This window comes from Haliotis rubra, unplaced genomic scaffold (genome assembly GCF_003918875.1).
Source record: "Haliotis rubra isolate DU_JTF1 unplaced genomic scaffold, ASM391887v1 Scf464, whole genome shotgun sequence".
NCBI lineage: Eukaryota > Metazoa > Mollusca > Gastropoda > Lepetellida > Haliotidae > Haliotis > Haliotis rubra.
The window spans coordinates 583419-605736 of record NW_025767151.1 but is presented as its reverse complement, the minus strand read 5'-3'; the positions used below and the strand labels follow the sequence as shown (position 1 = coordinate 605736).

At 39.7% G+C, this 22318-nt stretch overlaps 1 protein-coding gene across 2 annotated transcripts; it reads right to left on the bottom strand.

Moving 5' to 3' along the window:
- Positions 1 to 7618: 7618 nt before the first annotated feature.
- LOC124290413 (RNA exonuclease 4-like) lies at positions 7619 to 21997 on the bottom strand. 2 transcript variants are annotated; one of them, XM_046727115.1, is made up of 5 exons: positions 13472 to 13612; positions 11265 to 11458; positions 10551 to 10639; positions 8726 to 8875; positions 7619 to 7748 (listed from the first exon to the last, which is right to left on the bottom strand). In XM_046727115.1, exons 2-5 carry the CDS (start codon positions 11425 to 11427, stop codon positions 7623 to 7625), a joined length of 528 nt encoding a protein of 175 aa, XP_046583071.1. In that variant the 5' UTR covers positions 11428 to 11458; positions 13472 to 13612; the 3' UTR covers positions 7619 to 7622. The 2 variants fall into 2 exon arrangements, with proteins under 2 accessions (XP_046583071.1, XP_046583070.1); XM_046727114.1 differs by lacking the exons at positions 7619 to 7748; positions 8726 to 8875; positions 10551 to 10639 and adding exons at positions 18701 to 18789; positions 20337 to 20835; positions 21903 to 21997 and having other exon boundaries at positions 11329 to 11458; positions 13472 to 13623.
- Positions 21998 to 22318: the final 321 nt, after the last annotated feature.

Sequence of the window (22318 nt, the reverse complement as noted above, 5' to 3'; positions counted from 1 at the left end):
GCTCGCATCGTCCCCTAACACTGTAATAGCACATTTTATACAGGAATGTGATAGGTTGATCTAACATAGTAATACGACAGGACGATAGACTCTTGCGCGAAGATGAAAACACCACCTTGACCGACTTCACGATATCGGTGACGTCATCACAGGTGGGCGGGGCCTCTTTCCTTAAATAGACCAACATACTCTAACATTTCAATTGAATACGCTTAATAAAGCTGTTATAATCGAAAAAGCGCAGGGAATGTCCGTCGTCACAATTGACATGTGAAAACTTAAGACATTTTCCTTGTCTGAAAAAACGATACATTATTTCTGTCGAAGTATTCATGGATTTCCTAGCGGATTTTTCAAAAATGAAATAAAGCTGACAAAGAAATGTGAAAAGGTCGGAGGGTGTATTGACACAGAAATGGAGAGGTTTCTTCACAAGGAAGTGACAGTGTTGTAGTTCATTTTCGTTAGACTTTGGACATGATTCATGTAATATTCTATCTGTGTATGATCATATAGCTAAATAATCATTGTTTATAAATGTAGAATGGAAGTGTGTATATAAACGCTTAGATTCGGATTCTTCATAAATAGACGACGTAGTAAAGATTTAATTGTCGGCTAAATGATGGTGACATCCCCAACCTATCTGCATCCGGATATAACTTAATTTGTCTCAGCATTAAGTTAACACACTTGAGCCATATCGGCGTACACAGCTGGTACCGGTAAATTAGGCTGAACGCCATTGTCGCATATATTGTATATGCATAGTCATGCATGTTGCTCACCTTAAAATGGTTTAATGTTTTAAGGTTTGCCATTGTTTGCATGATAAAAGACTATTATATTATGTTATGTTATGTTATGTTATGTGATGTTATATTATGTTATATATTCATGGAAACGAATAAGGGAACACATGAAAGTACAAGTGTTCCTTTATTTATTTCCAGAATTTCACCCCACTGCAGTATACACGCCTTATAAAGAAACCTGGAAAAGAATAAAGGAACACTTGTACTTTAATGTGTTCCCTCATACCTTTCCATGATTGTATCATATTATATTAACACTGAAATACAGGAATCCGCTTAACTATGAATATCAATGTTCATAGCATCCGGTGCTCTAAAAACATACCATTCAATAACAGGGCTCGGTATGGTGTGTAAGAAAATGGGGTGGCACCTTCTAAAACATGTCCGCCAGAGCGGACTGCGTAGCTAGACTCATTCCTGTGGGTCATAGGTGTGGCTAGAGTGGGATATGCATGACTTTTCGAATATATTACAATCTGAAGACCGTAAGAATAATTTTATTTCAGAAGCCATGATGATCTCTGTAATTGCTGTGCAATGAATAAACTAGGATTACACAATGTCATTAAGAAAGTGGTCAAATGTAACATATGTTAATTGGGATTATACTTTCTTAGTAAAGTGCAGATTCTAGTACCTTTGCTGGGTTGCGTCCCATCCGGGATTCGAACCCACACCCTCAGAGTCAGGCACCTAATCGCCAGCACACAAAGTCAGCCGCCTAACCCGCTCAGCCCCCGCGGCTTCAACAAGAGCACTAAGAAAGTGTAATCCCAACTATAACATATGTTACAATGAATAAACTGTTATATTTAACTGCACGAACATATCATGCAAACCAAAATATGTTTCCGTATTATTTGATCGATAAATGATATCAAAACGCCGGGGTGTTGACTTGAATATTTCTAAAAAATTGAAAGTATAAATGAAGCCATTTGATAAAGATATACGCAAGAGTGGACTAATAAATGTGCTTGCAAACACGCTGGGGCTTTATTTATTTCAACCTTGAAAACTATATCATTACTTGATATGTGTGATCACAGCCTTGAAAAGTAACATCACTGGCATACGTAAATGAGTATATGGTTTTACGCCGCTTTCAGCAATATGGCGGTGGGTGACACCAGAAATAGACATCACATATTGTCCATGTGGGGAATCAAACCCGGGTCTTCGGTGTGACGGGCGAACGCGTTAACCAAAATCAATTTGAAGGGCTCAGAAGCAGAACAACCAAAGTGAGACTTAAGTTGTTTTGACATAATAATACCCCACCGATCGTCATGCTGAGATCTACATTTTGGTGAAATTTCACATTGATACATAAATATTTCGCAGAATTACAGAGTGTTGAATATGCATGATTTATGAAAAAATGACCTTAACTCAGACCAGTTTTTCGCCTCTCCTGATAACCTACAATAAGGGACTTAAGTCGTTTTGCTTCTCAACGCTTCCATTAGGCTGTCCCACCGCCCCCATCGACTTTAAAAGGCATCGAACATGAGCTATTAATACATTACAAATACGGGGCGGTGGGGTAGTCTAGTGGTGGTAGGCTTTCGCTCGTCACGCCGAAGACACGGGTTCGATTCCCCACATGGGCACAATGCGTGAAGCCCATTTCTGGTGTCCCCCGCCGTGATATTGCTGCAATATTGCCAAAAGCGGCGTAAAACTAAACTCACTCACTCACTCACATTACAAATACATTAATAGTCGACCTGATAAAACTGTTAGGCACGATGCCTTGTTTGTATATTTATTTACGCTGCACTCTGTACTATTCCAGCTAAGCTGTGTGGGAGCGGCATGTAGAAAGTCGAGTCAGACAAACCATACAACGAAAGATACGTAACTTACTTGTATGATCACCATCACTGGCAGTCTGGGTATACGTCGATGGGCCAAGAACCGAATCCCCGCGCCTGACCACCATTTTGTCGCCACTTACAACCATCACAGGTTAATGGGGACCTCTATAGTCCATGAAGAACCTACGATTGAACTGGTGTCACTTTATAAGGCCCAGGGACTCATTCTAACCCGGAATCCCAACTGGGTAACACCTTCATGATGCAACTTGATAAACAATATATTTTCATGAGAAAAATGCGGAAATCTGTGATACCATGATCTACAGTCATGTGGTGTAACTGTATGGGACGTTGGGATAGACTGGGACAGAGCGAGTGTGGCGTACTTAAACTGAAGTATAAAACATGTTATAAAAATATGACATGTTGTAAGAATGTTGTCCCTATTATCAGAAAATGCGAAATACGTAGGCATAAGCTAAAAAAAGTAATTTTATCAGTCACTAGGCAGCATGAAGTTGATGAATTCCTAAGAAGACTGAAGGCGATTTTGTAAATATTGACAATCATAGTCATTAAATGCGAGCTGGCTCCGAATGCTTGGCACTCCAAGCAAGTTTAGTGCAAGTCGGGTTAGTGCCAGTCATGTAAAACTCATTCACCTTTGTGACTGATGGCTGTCTATGCTGTACCCATCTGCATACTGATTAAATAGTTTTGAAAATCTTGGGGTATATCTTTTATGAAAATATGTGCTTAATCTTACAATGACGATACATCCCCAAACTGACCCCTGGCCTGAAACGTGTTGTGCTCGGCATGAGTACAATGACTCGTTGTAAACCCCATTTAAATGTAACCTGTAGAAATGACATCACTGGAAGTGGTGGAAAGTTGTGTAAAGTGGCACAAACCACGTTAATACCAACTCACGCCTGACGTGTCGTCCAATGCGGGACTGAAGTTGTATATCATCAGCAGTACATCATGAAGACGTGAGCAAATTCCATAATACGCGGAGCTCATGGCCGTCAACAAATACAACTTCAAAGTTCATTTCACTTATTAGTCTCGGAAATGAACATGTTTTACAGAAAATAAGCATTTAGAAGTAGAAGTTCTTAGGAAGGACCCTTGAACATCCGGGTTAGAATTGGTCTTCAGTAACCCATGCTTGTTATAAGAGGCGACTAACGGGATCGGGTAGTCCAACTCGCTGACTTGGTTGACACATGTCATGGTGTCCCCATTGCCTTGAACGATGCTGAAGATGTTGATTACTGGATTGTCTGGCCCAGATTCGATTATTTACAGACCGCCGCCATATAGCTGGAATATTGCTGAGTGCGGCGTAAAACTAAACTCACTCACTCCACTTTCAATACCATTGACTTCCACATTATGTAAATCCCTAAATATGTTGTCCCATCCATATTCCTTTGAAGATGTGCCTCTCTGCATATGATATATATTTGAACCAACCAACCAACCAACCAAGGAAGGATAAGAGATAACATATTTATACATTATGAGCGACGTTTTTATGCAGATTCTAACACTGTTATCAAGCACGTGGTGTACAGAGAACGGATTGAGAGGCATATATTATTCATTTAAGTCTCTCAACCCATAATCTGTACATCACTTGCTTGATGAGGGACGATGGGGTAGCCTAGTGGTTAAAGTGTTCCCTCGTCACACCGAACACCTGGGTTCGATTCCCAACATGGCTACAATGTGAAGCCTAGTTTTGGTGTCCCCACCTTGAACTTACTGGAATATTGTCAAACGGCGTAAAACCAGATTCACGCACTTGCTCGATAACTTACACGGCCACATCGCTCCTATTGTACTATAGAAGACATTCATCCATATATCTCATCCTTCCTTAAGGTTTGAGCAATCAATGTCGTTCGTGAGGCATGGAGATGCAGCCAAATGGACCGATGGTCAGGCTCGATGGCCTGAGTGATGTGTGCCATCGTACCTCAATGGGGCGTTGTTTATGATATTAATCACCGGATTGTATGATCAGCATTATTGACAGACAGCTGTCACATAATGGAGTATTGCATAGTGAGGCGTTCAACCATAGCTTCACGTAACGCCAAATACACCCTGGTAGTAACATACATCATTGACAAGGGTGTTACTGTTTTTGTTTGTTTGTTGTTTTACGCCGCACTCAGCAATATTCCAGCTATATGGCGGTGGTCTGTAAATAGTCGAATCTGGACCAGACAATCCAGTGATCAACAGCATGAACATTGATCTACGTGATTGGGATACGATGACATGTGTCAACCAAATCAGCGAGCCTGACCATCCGATCCCGTTAGTCGCCTCTTATACGACAAGCATGGGTTGTTGAAGACCAATTGGTCTCAGCACAATTTCTTCATATGATGCCAAGGCCAAGTCAGTGACGATACATGGCACCAGTTACAAACCCCGCGCTCATGAACTAGAGAGATAATGCGGATGTTTCCGAAGACGCATGATTTATTGTGTGGTGATTCGTGGAGTTCAGCGTCGTCTATTTCACTCACTCAGTACGTGCACAGACTTGCATGTGCGTGTCTGCTTGTACTAGTCCGGACCTGTGTCAGTTTTTTCGTGCTATAACCCAGTGAGATACCATGCCACACTTTAACATTAATACCTCACGAAGACACATTATGCTCCGAGCCGGACTGTCCTTGTTTTCCAGTAATGTCCAGCGGAAGACAGAGTATAGCAGCTGGTAGATCTATATAATCTTTCGCTAATCACGTCTTCCGCTTGACGTTACCAGAGGATCGAACGTCTCTGGCTTGTCACGCAAAAAGGCATCTAGGCAGGTTTACCTTGGTGCTATATTTGGCGTGACAAGCCCATGTGGATCGACCCAGTAACTTACCGCTCTCAAGACAAGCGCTGTCCACAGAGGCGAATAGTTTACCGTGTGAAGCGTCGTAAAATCCTTGAACTGCATCGTCAACAAAGTAGAGATACGTTGAGGCATGAAAGCCAATCTGGTTAATTTTCCCACGTGAATTTAACAATGGGCATTCTTGGAAATAGATCTTCTACCGAACTCGTGGTTTTCTGTATTCAAAATCTACAGATATTAGACCTGAATAGTTATAAAACTATCCACAATTTGTGAGTCAGTAATGATTAATATTGCAACTATTACTTACTACGTTAAGTAGCCCTGTATCTTAATCTACTTGGGCTGCACCCATTTCTTTCAGTTGTTTTATAGTTTGTGTCCTAGATATTTTGATCAATGCAAACAAAATTCCCTAAATGACACACAAAAGACATCCCTACAAAGGCTATCAAAGCTAAAATGTTTCTCACGCAGAATCAATCTGTGGTATACAAATCAGTATAAACTGTTCGTTAAACCAATTTGTAGGTACATATCCAGAAGTGAATAACACTTCAAAAGTCAACTCGAAAATCTGACCCAAATCACAGCGGACCATATGACCCACTCCTGGGATCACCTTGCCTGACACACTTCACATGGAGTTGAGATAACACGATAACTCATCGTCCATACGCTATGAATAGACTTATCATGCTATCTTCTAGCTTCATACACTTGGAGTAACCGACTTAAAAGTTTGAAAAAAGAGACCTCTCTAGAGGGTCCTTGTTTGATATATGGAGGAACCATCACCAACAAGGTTTGACAATGACCTATCAACTGAGACATGGTATATATTTCCTATATTATACCTCTGTTTCTCATTACTGTTTCCCCTTTTATAAATGACATGAGAAACATGACGAAATATTACGTATATTGTGCGTAGGCAGCGTAGTGGTGATAGGTTTTCCCATGGCATGTGAACCAAAATAAAATAGCTGTTACCTTATTTTTGGCATATTCACTCGCTGAGAGAAAAGTACTTTTGCTGAATACTTTAATACAGAAAACAACGATTCTCTGTCACTTTCATCTCGGGTATAATTTCACTATTTAGTTTTCAAATCAAACCGCGCTCCACTTCCGGTTATCTAATTTGCATAATTATTTCATTGGGGTATGACTTACGGTTTTATGTAAGAACCTCATGTAAGGATAAATGTTTTAGTTAAATGATAAATGGGTAAACATCTGAACATATACATATGTATGCTGAAGATTTACCACCGCGGTTTCTTTTAAGACCCTACACTCAAGATTACAAGAAAGGGTTTGTTTAAAGTTGACTGGTCTTCAGATAAGTTAGAGGTGGATTGGACAGTGACTTTGACTGTGTTTAGATAATACTTGGGGGATGCAGGATAATCTGGAGGTGGGTTGTCATGAGATTTTACTTCGCATTCAAGAGTATTGCACTGATACCGATCAAAATTGATTATGAATGATTTGGGGGATTTATTTTGGATGGACATATTTACATGACCAACTGATGGTTGTTGAGTGAGTGAGTGGGTGAGAGTGAGTGAGTGAGTGTGTGAGGTGTTATGCCAGTTTTAGCAACAGTCCGGCAATATTACGGCATGGGACTCCAGAATTGGGTTCCACACATACTACCCATGTGGAATAAAACCCCAGGTCTTCAGCATAAACGATTGCTGGAACCACTTGGCTTGCGACCTCACTGCCTCGAGACACCTTATGCTCTAAGGACAGACAGAGCACCAGAGATGGTAACAAATATCATCTCTCAAAGACAATTGAACCACTTGTCTTGAGCCTTCCTACCTGACATAGGTTCATTTCTCTGCATGGGTACAATGTGTGAAGTGTATTTCTGGTGTCAGCTGGCCTCATATTGCTAAAGTAGTGCTAAAAGGGACAGAAAATCATACTCACTCACTTACTCAACTCAGCCCTCCATGCAGATGCAGGGTCCACCAGACCACGGAGGCAATCGGAAAGTGTTTGGTTTACTTGTGACCTGGGAGATCCTACATGTCAAATAGCCTCATTTGTGTAAACTTATCTCATTAATAAAAACAAACATGGAGTACAAATTCATCATTTATCATTTATTTTCTTCTTCTTTTTGTCTGGCCTCCTGCGTCTCCTCCTGTTCATGAGATCCTTCTCCCAGGTCTGTCTGCTGAGCGTGTACAGCCTCATGGCGGCCTGGGCATCAGTTATCTGCACACAGAGAGAGAGTCACTAGTTGCAAGTGAAGTGAGGGGTAGTTTCACACTACCAGCATATATCACAACAAAAAGTCTCATAAAGGAAATTTCAACCAGAACTTTGCCCACCTACACCAACTGCATACTTGCCGTTATTTTTCAGCATATTCGTGGGTGTTTCTTTGTTTGTTGTTTTATGCCGAACTCAGCAATATTCCAGCTATATGATGGCGGTCGAGTCTGGACCAAACAATCCAGTGATCAACAGCATGAGCATTGATCCATACTATTGGGATACAATGACATTGATATGTTGGTTACAAAGACCATCTGTAAGCCCGATTTAGCAAATATAAAAAGCTAAAGGCTGTTTGGAACAGTATTTCAGTTGCATCCCGTGTTAGCTTCGGCTGTCGAGGAAAGCTTGAAGTGATACAGGTCTTTAAAGTTCCCGCTTGAAACCGATGAGCACAAATCTGGGATTTGAACCCATGACTGGAAGTTGTATACATGCCCAGTGTTTGCCATGACGCAGAAAACCAGCGTATTTGACTAACAAATATCTCAAATAAGCAGTGAATTTAGAAGCTTGCGTCATTGTTGACGCAATGCTACTGAGCCCTTAGTTCAGATAATCTAAACTTCTAAAACTAAATGTTTGCCTATTAACTGCTCAGTGCTGATTAAATACCTGACCTGCCTTAACTTGTTTTTTGTTGTAATTAAACAATCACAGTTGATGTCTTGATGAAAGGTCCAAACTGAAGTTGACTCCCAAAAACATGTCCATGACTCCCTCTCATGACACCAGGGAGTCATGATGACTCCTAAATTTCTATGCCCAGGGCAAACACTGATACCAAAGGGAGACAACTCAGCACTGCAAATTGCAGACTCTATAAACGATTGGGTCACTAGTATGCAGGACTGGAGTAGCTAACTGACAGAGATATACACGGATGGGCAATTATACAAGACCATGTGACATACAGAGTTGTGTTCCCCTGTCTGGATCTTCACACTCAGGAGTCTGGAGGTGAGGTTTTTCAGCGATGGTGTCCTGCCTTTGAACATCTGGCGGTACGGCTTGTATCGAGATGTGTCCCGGATGTCCTTGGCAGGGTGATCCAGGAACAGCACCTGGAGACACAGAATGAGATGCTCAGTTACACATTTTCATTTGACCTGATGACACGAGCGCAGTGGTCCAGCATGGAAACAATCAGTGTTCGAGAGATACCGGGAGCAGAGACTGCCCTGACACAGAAATACTGTCTGTTTTGCTGTTTGGTTGATATGATGCAACAGCATGCCACTGATTCTCATGATTGATAACATAAACAGAAACTTGGATACCTATGTACAAAAAGTCTAAAATTAAATTACACTAAGGTAATATATGAATTCATTAATGCAAATTGACATTCTTTAATTTTCAACATGAAGATCATTATCCCATACTGACATGGGTTTGATTGATATTTAATTGCTTTTGAATCAGTGGAATATTTTTCTAACATCAATTTTCTTTTCAAAAACGGCCCCTTTTTTTCACCCATCTGGTTGCCCAGGGGAATCCCTGAGGGAGGAAAACCAGAAGTGTTGTAAGTCTCCATTGTTTCCCGCTATGGTCGTACCCACAAGGTGGTGAACTGATACTGATTCAAGAACTTTTTCGACCCTTCTTGCTTATAATCTACTTGCAAAGATCAGATGGGATACCTGTCTCAAAACTCTTAATTCCAACCAATTTATTGTAGATTCAAGAGCAGAGACAGATCTGTTGCAAGACAATTCACTGAGAAATGTTTCGACAGTCAGGAGACGAGTGCATACTAATTCTATGGCCTGTTTCTTATTGCAGCTGCCATTTATTTTACCAACAAATTCCTCTTGTGTCACTATAATTTGTTGTTTATTCAATGACCTTGTGTGGTCACAGATTTCTGCATGAATTATTTCTGGGTTATCTAATTAAGTTCAATTTAGAAATCACCTTGTAACATAGGTTAGTGATCTACGGTAAATCATGAAGATGTTCCATGATAAGACAATGTGAACAAATGGAGATGGTGCTGTCACTTCAGAAACGAAGCTATGGTTGGGAAATGAGCCAGGGTATATACCGTAGTGAAATGGAGTGAGTGAGGATGGTTTACACTGCTTTTAGCAAGATTCCAAGAAAAGGTTTCACACATGGGTCTTTGACATGACAAGTAGGGATGCCACGATACATCGATGCATTTATATTTTTTCTAAGATGATACAATTATCAATACATTCAAAACTGTATTGATATTTAGTTTGGAAAGTATCGGTTTAAATATACTTATGTATCATTTACATTTTGCAATTGTATCATGTTTTTCGTTGTTATGAGAGTTATAAATGATTATTTTTCATGCACAAAGATGGGAAATTAGAATAGAAAATGTTGACCTTTTCATGGACAATTATAAAATATGAAATATTAATGTTCAAAATGTAACTAAATTTATGCAATAATGCCACAAAATAGGTATCGTGATACGTAATGAATCGTGACATGGATGCATCGTGACATCCCTAATGACGAGCAAATGCTTTAACCACTTGGCAAACCCACCGTCCCGTAAAAAGAATGAAGATATGATACACTTCATCAATGAGGATGCCAGTCTCAATAGAATAATGTTCAATACCGAGTTTCATATGATCATCATTTAACATACATACTTCAGGTAATGTTCTTAGGACAGAATCGTCAACACTGAGCTCCATATGATCAGTTAATCTACTTTCTTCTAAAGGTAATATCTAACACTGAGCAACCTACCTTGAGATCATTCTGAATGGCATGACCTACAAGTATACGTCCAGAGATGAGGTCACTCACATTCTTCTGGACATCCATGAAGTCGGATGCTGCAACACAGAAACAGGCCAGTAATAAACCCTGGCTGTCCAGTACTCCATTCCCTTTGAAAGTTCCCCAAGCACACATAGACAGTTATAGAAAAGGAAGAGTTCAGTATTGTATCATGTAATATGATTATCAGTGAGTACGAGTTTTACTCCACTTTTAGCAATATTCCAGCAATATCATGCAGGTACACCAGAAATCAACTTCACACATTGTAACCATGTGGGGAATCAAACCTGGATATTCGATTGTGAAGAGTGAACACTTTAACCACTAACACTACACACACACCCACACACACCTTCATGTTAAATGGAATAAGATTACTGCATATAGTCTGTAAACCATCTGTGTCTTGTGGTGGTGTTATTCTATTGAAGAAATACCATCAACTTTGTCATATCAGCTGGTCATAGCATAATAACATGTACACACATAGTTTACAAGACCATCCGTAAATGTGTGTGTAAAGTATGCACCCTAAACAAGTAAACGCTAAGATCCGGGTAGATGGGTACAATGTACGAAACCCATTTCTAATGTCCCCTTGCTATAATATTGCCGGAATATTGCAAAATGTGACATAAAACTACACTCACTCACTCACTCATTGTGTGTCCAACTCACCGTCTACCAGTTTGTCGGGGGTCACTCCGCTCCACTGTGTCCGGAAGTCCACCACTTCCTCCCGACTGCGGACAAACGTGTCATACAGGCACTCCCCAAACTGGTTGACAACAGACACTCTAGCCAAGACACTCTCCTTGCCCTTCTCCCCCACTCCCACCATCTCACAGTCCAAGGCTACAGCCTTTGTCACGCTGAAAAGTATATCATGTGAACATTGAATAAACATATCCTCAGCGTGGACAGAGCTACAATAGTTTAACATCATCTGAACAGTAGGGCTCGTGGGTAGCCTAGTGGTCAAAGCACTGACTCATCACACCGTGAACCTGGTTTGATTCTCAACATGGGTTCAGTGTGAAGACCATTTCTGGTGTGCTTTCACGTGATATTGCTGGAATATTGATAAAGTGGCATAAAAGTGGCGTTAAATCAATCACTCCTGAAACTGTATTACAGTCAAGGCAGGTACGCTTGATGTTGGAGGAAAGTCTGAATTATGTTTTTCTTGGACATTTTCCTCATTTGTTAAACCCCAAACATGGGTACGGTACTCACAGGCCCAGAAATATATTCAGGACAAAGTGGGTTTGAAGCCACAGTCATAGATTGCTGCTGTGCCCAAGGGAGGCAACTCCACACAGCAGAATGCACAATAGGTCAGACTGCATGTCTCACTAACATGAGATCTTTCACTCAGATACAGACTCTTTCTACAAAGATACCTGAACTGAAGATCGTAACAGATGAACACCAAGCAAACTGACTGCTAATAATCTCACTATTGGCTTCATTTCTTAACGACCTTGATTTTGAAATTTGAATATTAACTATACAAGACTCTCACATAAAGGAAATATTTATGTTCTGTGAGAGTTTGACAAACAATTATTTCTATTGTTTTATGTTTGTTTGTTTACTGTTAACGCCACCCTCCGCGCAGTTTTCCATGGGGCTAAGAAATAACTACTGTTTGGTCCAGAGTTAATTATTTACAGACTACCATCACAAAGATGGAAAACTGCGGAGGGTGGCGCTAACAGCAAACAAACAAAAGTAAAACAATAGAAATAATCGCTTGTCAAACAGTGTTTCTGTTATTCGCATACACCAGACCGGTACAAAGTTAGAATGTCCAATAATTTAAAAGGCTGTTGGTCATTGTGTCCGGCAAATTGTAAAATCAATATTCTAATTACCTCTGTCAATTCCATTTCTCCTTGAAAACGGATTATGTTTTCACAAAGACATCAAGCTATTGTCAAATAAACAATAGCAGTTTTGGAATATAAAAAATAGCAGAATTGACACATCGCAATACCCTCTACATTTCTGATTGGTTGTTAGGTTGCAAGGTCTCATGCACAATGAAAAGCGTGATCACTTGACCGGTAAAATTTACAAATGACCGGTATTTGAAATGCCAGCCGGTCACAATGTCAAGCTGTAAAAAATGCCAGTGGAAACACTGGTCAAAACTATCCACCATAAATTGGTGTAGCCCTATCATTTACAGGTCTGACTTTAATGAGATTGGGCCAAGCACCCGCATTTCACGGTGCCAAGTGTTATGGACTTTTGTGCCTCAGTTAAGAATATTTGAATTTAATTGCTCAATTCATACCATGAGACAAAATAATTATTTCAATACTGACCACACAACAGAGACATGACCTAAACCTATCAAATCACGAGTGACAGAGACTTCAAACATTGACTCATATGAACACTATTGCCAGGTCATGTGATCAATATTGACCTCACCTGTCAGAAACCAACATGTAGGCTGTGAGTGGCAATACAGGTGAGGTGGGGTGAAATTGGGTTTAACGTCATGCTTGAGAATATTTCGCTCATATGAAGACGTGCATGCGTGTGCATGTGTATGTGCGGCTGCTTGTACTAGCCCAGACTTAAGCTGGTTTTATAGTGCTAGCCCACTGAGATACCATGCCACAGTGAAGCATGAATACCCCACTCAGACACATTATACTGACTCCGAGCCGACCAGTCCTTGTACCCATTAATGCCGAAAGCCAGGCAGGGACCAACAAGTACCATATTTTAACGTCTTTGGTATGGCGTGGTCAGGGGAGGCGAACCCACGACCTTCCGCTCTCCTCGGGCGGACTAACCACTACAACATGGAGGCAATACAAGGTTCACATTGTGTTTCACATTGAGATGAATAATGATGACTCCCTTACCCTTTAAACTTAATGTTCCTTCACAAGACCAGCTTCTGATTGAGATGATCGGTGATAGATTAGAATTTGTCTTGATGTTAGTTTTCGGTTTTTCTTTTGTCGGGTAGATCAGTTCCTCGTCCACATCATCAAACCAGATGTCTGGCTTGTCGCTGAAATAGAAGCGGCCATTTTGAAAATGTTTACATTCAACAAGATGCTCAACACAGTTGAGTCAACAGCCTGTAGTCAGGTGTTAAACATAGCTTCCCATTTCTGACAAGGTTCGATGTACACAAGTCTTGATGTATGACTCACAACTGAAATTTTCTAAAGTGTAGAGAAATCAAAAACAAGTTCTGAAACCAAAGTGAACTAATGTACAAAAAACAGTTTACTTTGAAAGTATCATTTTGAACCAATAATCCTAAGGTTGACAGTAGGGCTCTGACGGGTACTCAAGTACCCTGCAACAGGTCGGGTATGGCAGGACTCGAGTACCCGACAAAGATAAATAACTCTAGTCTAAACTAAACGTGACCACGTGTCATGGATGATAAAAGGTCGAACGTATGGGCCCATTTTGATCTTGACACTTTAAAACAAAAAACCAAGTGTCGCCTTTGCGGCATTATGTTGAGTTATGCAGGGAGCTCAACAAGCTCAATGAGAAAACATCTTAACATGAAACACAAGTCCGTCAGTGAGGACGATTCTTCCCAAAATCCAGTCTAAAAGCAAGCCATGCTGATGCAGGGATATTTGGGGGGTTACAACCGAAAAAGCATGACTCAAAAACATACGAGACACTCACACGCAAGGCCATGATGATGTGCGTTAGAGACCTGAGACCTTTGAACTTTGTTAAAGGTAATGGTTTTCGTGATTCTTGTCACTCACTGAATCCAAGCTATATTGTACCATGTCCAAAGACTATCCATAGTACCTTATGAAGGAATATGCAGACACCAAAACTCAGCTGAAGGATATTCTAAAGCAGTCCTCTGGCGTATCTTTGACAACAGATGTGTGGACCAGCTGTGCCACCCACAGTTACATCACCGTCACAGGGCATTACATCACAGACGAGTGGGATCTAAAATCATACATTCTTGCTACTAGATGCGTGGAGGATCGTCCATGCTGCACCTTGTTACAATGCGCAATCTTTTCAAAGAATTTCACATTTGATATTGGTTAAACGAAATGTGCTTTAATAAATGTTCTGATTTTGAAAATGGCTTTTTTCTGAGTTTTGTTCTCTGCATTATGGGTTGAACCTCAGTGTTACCCCAGTCTCAAAGCTTTTCAAACTCTAGATTTTGTGTATTCATAACCACGTTTTGCGACATGTGACACTATACTTCACATGAACTGGTTTCTGCTGTGGGCTGGTTGCGCCAGTGCTCAGTTGAGTAATGTGGCCCTGCATAGACCGATGCTAGTCAAATACGTCAATGATATTAGGTTTGTGTTTCGTCAAATAGACCGATCCAGTCTCGGCCGATAAGCCCCGCCCACTTCGTTTTTGACGTTAGGGGGGACAACCACTGGCAAATCACAATGGCGTCACCGCCGGCGAAACGTTACGTGATTGCGAACGTTGTTGATGAATTCTGCTTGTGATACTTTGGTATCCGTCGTTTGTGAATGTTATTTAAAGAGGCAAGTTATACGTATGTGATTTTTAATACATTTTAGCTGGCAGATTACAACTGGCGAGTGAAAATGAGTTACATGCCCGATGAACAAGCGTCTCGACTAGCTGCTGAGACTGTAGGAAGCGTAATTTCTTTGAATCAATTAATCTATCTGGCAATTCACCTCCGTCTGAGATATAAGCAGGGAAAGGATAACTGAATTTTGTTTTGGGTTTATAATTTTTAGAACTCGTGAAACACAACCACATGGTCATGTTGCATATCGCTTCGGTATCTATAAATAGATTATCAACAGTCGCTGCGTGCCTTTACTTATCCGTTTATGCGCTGTTCAAATTTAGTTCAATAATCTGAAAACATGGGTTTCTATCTTTTAATGAATTAAGAGAATGGTAAATAAAAAGCAGAAAATATTTCCGTCTACTACTTCATGCACCTTATTTGTCTGTACAATTAATGTAAACAAATCAATCACAGCATAACCTATTTGATCTTATTTGGAAATCTGGAAAAGGTAATTGGGCTTGTAAACAATATGTTTCCATGGACGATCTGGACATACCCAGAAACAAATATTCAACAGCTGATCTGCAGCAACTCAGTAAAGTTTCTCTCTTTCAAAACCTGTACACCATGATAAAATGACACTGAATATAAGGAAATCATTTTTTTTTAATCATCATTTCCATTTAATTTTTCTATATGTACTTTCTTGTGGAATCCTTATTTACATACAAACTTCCACAATACTGGACTTCATGAACTGCCAGCGTTTATGTACAGGTATGTCACAGCACCAGAACACAAAGAAGATCCAAGATACAGTCTGCACCTGTACACTAGCTGACCCATCTTCCAGAAATAGGAAACATGTGATGCAAAATTTTGGAACAGAGAATCCACAGTTATTGAACAATTAACTAGCATTGAAATAGAATGTTACACAAAATACAAATGTAGATCTATTGTTTTTCATCAGAGATGTTTAACTGCTAACTACTAGTGTAAATAAGGTGCAAAGAATATATCCTATGTTCAAGGCCTTCTGTCAATACAATTATTGCTTCTTAATTAAACAATGATAATCTTTGTTTTATTAGATCTGAGACCATATCCCTAGGGGACATAACACACTGATTTTGATCTATTTCCTTTTTCTGAGATACTTACTGGTGTCATAAAAATTATAGTAAAGTTGATTCAAAATTTGGTAAAAGTCATAACAAAGGTTTAGGAAAACAGACATGAAAATGTCCTGAAGCGTTCACCTCCTACAAACCAGTGTGCAATTTAATATGAAGCTCATTTTGCAAATAACAATCAACAAACCTTGAACAATTTAAATTTTGTCCAAATCCACCATATTAATAAACACTAGCTTTGGCTCAGTCTTCAAATAGTAGTAACCTCCTAAAAAAACTTATGATTTATCAGAAGAATTACATCAAATATGGGTTAAATATATGTTTCAATCTTTATTCCGTTACATGAAAAGTCACCTGAGATTTTTGTAAGTTATTCTGTTCCAGGACCAGATAATGCCTGACCAGGGTTTGACCAAAACATGCTTCCTTTGCTTTTCAAATTTTCTGGATGTTGAAATAACTTTAATGAGTTATGATACTTTGCAATCACTTTCAGAATTATCTTATTAGTAAATGTAGTATTTAAAAAACATCTAAAAAAGCAGGAGCCAAGAAACTAAGTTAATACCAAGTGATTGTCCTGCCATGATATGTATGGTGTTTGTTTGCCTAGTTCTGCCTTAAAATCTAACAAATCTGATATGTCAATCAATTAAATAATTATTTATTATTGATTAGATTATTATTAATTTTATTACCCTTCCACGTTTACTAAAAAAGCAAGATTCTTAAAACATACCTTGATATCATTTCTAGTGAATTAATCAAAATTACAGTTGTAATATTACTCTAAAATGTACAATTATATGTGAATAATTTATGTGGTAACAAAACTTCAAATAATGTTCTCATAATTAAGATATACACTTTATTTCACTCCGTCCAATACTCCAGAAAGTCACCATTCTTCTCACATAGTTTTAAGATTCGATCAACCTGGAGGAAGGTAATTCAGTTCAAAGTCCCATGCAATTCTTTATAAAAATCTGAAATATTTAAATCATGGTTTTATAGGCACTCATATGAACTAATTTTAATACTTGGATATTGCATGATAGGCAACTGCTGACACTGACAATATTTCCGTTTGAATAAAAATATTACTCCTCGAATATTTTGCTCTGTTAACAAGATACTGTAGGCCTTCAGACTGTGCTTATGAAACTTAAAACATCCTAAAATGTGTGACAAATTGAAGAATATCTAAGAGCGAAGGGGACAATATCCGCCACATTGTTCTTTCATGTAACATGTTTGCTATTTGGTTGACCTAACCGAAATGAAGATTTGTTTGACATTGTGTCACGGCTTTCTCATGCCTGTCTCTTTTGAGCTTTGTGGCGTGCTACCAACTCAATGCCTAGTAGTGACTAAAAACGTTATAAAAAACAATTTTGTAGTTACAAGAATTGTCCGTGTTTATAACACTTGCAAAGTCTTAAACTGCTATTTGTTGTCATCAATTGGTAATGATTTTGCACATGTGCAAAAGTGTGCAAATTCGTGCAAATTCTCATCAGCAGGCAGGCGTAGGTTTCCTGAACGATGGTGCAGACATTTAACTGATCGAGAGGCCTATCGCGTTTCTTGATTCGCCTCCATTTTTGTTGTCTTGACCGTAATGGTTTTGTTAAGGTACACATCCAATCGCAGCAATATGTAATAAATATAGCGAGTGTAAATGGCATAATTCGAAGCACATCGCTTCTGATGCATCGTTTGACCCCGGAAATAAGTCTGACAAATCCACACAGTGCCCCCGGCCTGCTGATTGGCCAAAATTGACGCATGCGCCAGTTTTGATTGACAGACTGGATCGGTCTATTGACAACCATGCGTTTTAAGGAAAGAATTCGTGTAAGTTTTCAATTCAATACAGACGTTATAAATTATAAGTGCGGCATTCTTGTGTGAAATTCCTTTGTAAACTGCCTAAAACAGATGCACATAGCTCTCACTAAATTTTATACTATATTTCCGGGTACTCGAGTCCAGGTCGGGTTTTGACCCCCGGTACTCGAGTCCGGGTCGGGTTTTATCCCCCGGGTACTCGAGTCCGCTTTTGCTACTTGTCAGAGCCCTGGTTGACAGTACAAGTCTTTCTCTGTAAGGGTGATATTTCAAACATTTTTCAAGACTGTTTTCCTTAAGAATAAGTAATAAATATACTAAACAAGAAACATTATGGATCATGAATCACTACACTTTCAGAGAGAAGATGGAAGACATAACTTCAAATAAATATCCCCAAACTGATTATGATCCCCAACTTTTCCAGTGCAGAGTAGGATAACCTACTCGTTCCACACAGTAACAATCACCTGTCTCTCAACAATTAGGGTTTGGGACTCGTGATTCATTAGCAAGGGGCAGATAATCAGCAATTCCTCAATGGATTGTCTCTAAATGTTGGACCATCATGGAAAATGTCCATGACAACTCACCTGTCCTTCTGAGGTGTAGGGTCATCACTGGTCTGTTTCTTCAGGTGTTTCCTGGGATGTTTCCTTTTAGGTGCTGTTTTCTGAATGTCCTTGAAAGAAAAGAATTGTGCAAAATATTCATCCACAATATTCAATAACCCCTTCACTCTGAAAAATATGCAACCATATTTAAAGTGTGTTTGCAGAATTCAATTGTTAAAGATGCAAATCACCAATACTACTAGTTTCTAGTCAATGTTTACTATGTCTACAGGTTGACAACCTTATCTAAAGCCAAGCCGATATTTCTGTTGGTTAGAATAATCTGTGTGTGAAGATCTGACAACCCCTAAATGAATGAGTAAGTGAGTTTAGTTTAACGCCGCACTCAGCAATATTCCAACTACAGGGTGGCGGTCTGTAAATAATCAAGTCGGACCAAACAAATCAGTGATCAACAGCATGAGCAGCGATCTATGTAATTGGGATACCATGACATGTCAGCAAGTCTGACCACCTGATCTTGTTAGTCACCTCTTACGACAATTCTAACCCAGATCTTCACCAGTGCAACCCTTAAATAGGCAGGTCATGTGAATTAAACAGATAATCAGCATCACGGGTAGTTACTTCTCAGAACAGGTGAGATAAGCATACAGACAAGCATGTATGATTTCTGTCTCTCAATTCTGATGTTAAATGAGAGTAAGGAAAAGCAAGTCTGTGCTGTTGTTTCTGAGCCACATGGCATTGCAGGATATCTGGGCTCTCTGTGGGTTTGTATAGAAATTAAGAGTTCTTCATAGTGAGTATGGTATAAGCCACTTTTAGCAATATTCCAGCAATATTACGGCTGGGGACACCAGAAATGGGCTTTGCACATTGTACCCATGAGGGGAATCGAATCTGGGTCTTTGGCGTGACAAGCAAACACTTTAACCACAAGGCTACCTCACCGCCCCAAGGGACAAAAAGACTTTTTGTGGTTCTAAATAACTTGTGGCAATGAGCCCGTAATATTACATCTTGAAATACTGAAAAGGGTTTCACATATTATATTCACAGAACAGAAACCGTGAAAGCAAATGCTTTACCCATGAGGCATTCCAATAAGATTTTGTACCACAAAGCCAATGTCTATATCAGCACCATCAGTGATAGTGTCACAGCTGCCGGTGATCATATTCAAATATATTCCTACATTTGAAACAACAGTACAGTCAATTAGCCTCAAGTCCGTAACCCATCTTAAGTCAAATTTCTTTCAGCCTTGTAAGGATGGTAAGCTATGCTATTATAGATCCATACACTAATGCCGCAACTTGGCAATATTCCAGCTATATGGCGCCAGTCTCTAAATAATTGAGTCTGGACCAGACAATCCAGTGATCAACATCATGAGCATCGATGAGCGCAATTGGGATACAATGAAATGTATCAACGAAGTCAGGGAGTCCGACCAATCGAACACGTTAGTCGCCTCTTACGACAAGCATGGGTTGCTGAAGATCAATTCTAACCCAGATCTTCACAGGTAAGATCCACAGAGAGAGGTTCAACCAAATAATGTCAAGAGACGGGTTCAGGCAAGTTGACACAAATTCATTGGCACAGACTATCAGTAATGTTTGAATTTAAAGAAGTGAAAGATCATTACCGCTTGAAGCTGCTTCCAGTTGCTCGATGGGATCTTAGTTGGATTATACAAATGTGGCTTCCCAGTAACAATGGCAACACCAGACTTTCTGGAAGTGGAATCTGTAGATGCGGCATCTTTCTTTCCTGTTCCTCCTGTGGAAGCTGGTTTAGGAGTTCCAGGCTGTGGTTTCTTTTTTTTCTTATATCGCTGCCACTTATTCAAATGTTTGGATGTCTTTTTGCCGTTCTGCTTTGATTCAGTCTCAATGTTACCATTTTCATTTGCAATGTCCTCTTCTTTTGGATGCGAGTCTTTCGGTTTTGCATCTTTCTGTTTCTTGACCTTCTTCTGCTTGTTTGTTATTCTGCCATTGACACTTTTTGTTTTGCTTGGATCAGAGGTTGTGTTTTCCAATTTTTGTTTCCCTGGAGATGCTTTTCCCAGCTTTATTTTTTTGGCATTTTTGTGTAGAGACAAGTGATCATCTTCAGCGTGCTTCCTTTTACCTGACGCCATGCTGAAATGTCAGAAAAACACTTCATCATTAGACAATCTTTAACAATATGATGGCTTCATTCTTATTGCGGATATAGAGATTTGTGATATTTTTCTGAAACAATAGTTTAGAAATACTGGCACATATGGCCAGAATATATATACATGTACTGAGAATATGAGTAAAACTATATGGTTCCAATATTTTCACATGACCAATGGCACACATGCACGCACACTCACACACATGCCAAAAAAATACAATCCACTAAAAATCCCCATTTAGACACAGTATAATGATTCTGTGTCCAGTCCTTGCATTACATGCTCACTAATGCAGGCCCCCTTGCACAAAGCAGCCTTAACGCTATGATGATCATAACTCCCTTACTCTAACACAGACTTAAAGTTGTCATAGCACTAAGATCGTTTTGTATAAGTGGGCCCAGAGCACCAGGCACCATAACAATATGTACCATCTTTTAACATATTTGTGACACAGCTAGAGACCAAACTATTCCCTCCACCTACACTAGCGTGGGCCAGGTTCCTTCATGGTCATCAGTGCAAGCACAAACTTCACTCAGAGTCAGGCACCTAATCGCCAGCACACAAAGTCAGTTGCCGAGTCCGCTCAGCCACTGCGGCTTCCACTACAATGGTGTCATTCTACATTTTGGTAAGGGTCTGTCAAAACTTTTGCTTACAAATCATTGTGGGTACAGATTGTTCAGATCCTGGAACCAGTATCTAACCCCGAGGAAAATCACTGAGGGTTTGATAGAAAAGTTTGGGTTAAACTTCCCAAACCCATAAATAAACAAAACCTGAAAATGGAAAAGGCATGCAAGATCCTTTAATCGTGATCCCCAGACAGAGTGAAAGTGACTCTGACTCAGATCTGTGAGCCAGTGTGATTTACATCAGGTGAACGAAAGGAAAGACGGAGTCGATGGACTTCCAACAGTTAAGAACACGTGGGCCTCTTCGATTTGCTAGCTTAAATACCAATACTGTTGAGTTTTTATGTTCGTAAATATATAAAACGTACATATCCAATACATAACGGTATTACTAATCATTGCATACCTGACAATATTGTTTTCTAATGTAAAGTGTCTTATTCAGATTTCACGACCATGTTTTCATATGGGCGCAGCCATGTTGCAGGGGGCATAACTCAGTTTTCCTGAAAACAGCCGTGAGTAAATAACGGACAAGACCATTTCTGAGCGGGCCAGCGAGTGAGCGAGTGTAACAATATTGCAGTTATATCACGGCATGTCAGTTAATGTGGGAGGGAGACCCGAAGTAATGCAGGTATCAGACGTTTGATTGGTTGTTTTTTTGTTTGCCGAGGGCGGCGTTAAACAAACAAAATTTAAAAAATCAAAATGTTAATTCCAGCTCCAAAATGAACTTTGCTTTCCATGGCAACCCAGCGAAAGACATCTTACATCCAATGTGGCTGCAGAATGGTTAGATTTTGCACCCGATAACAATCG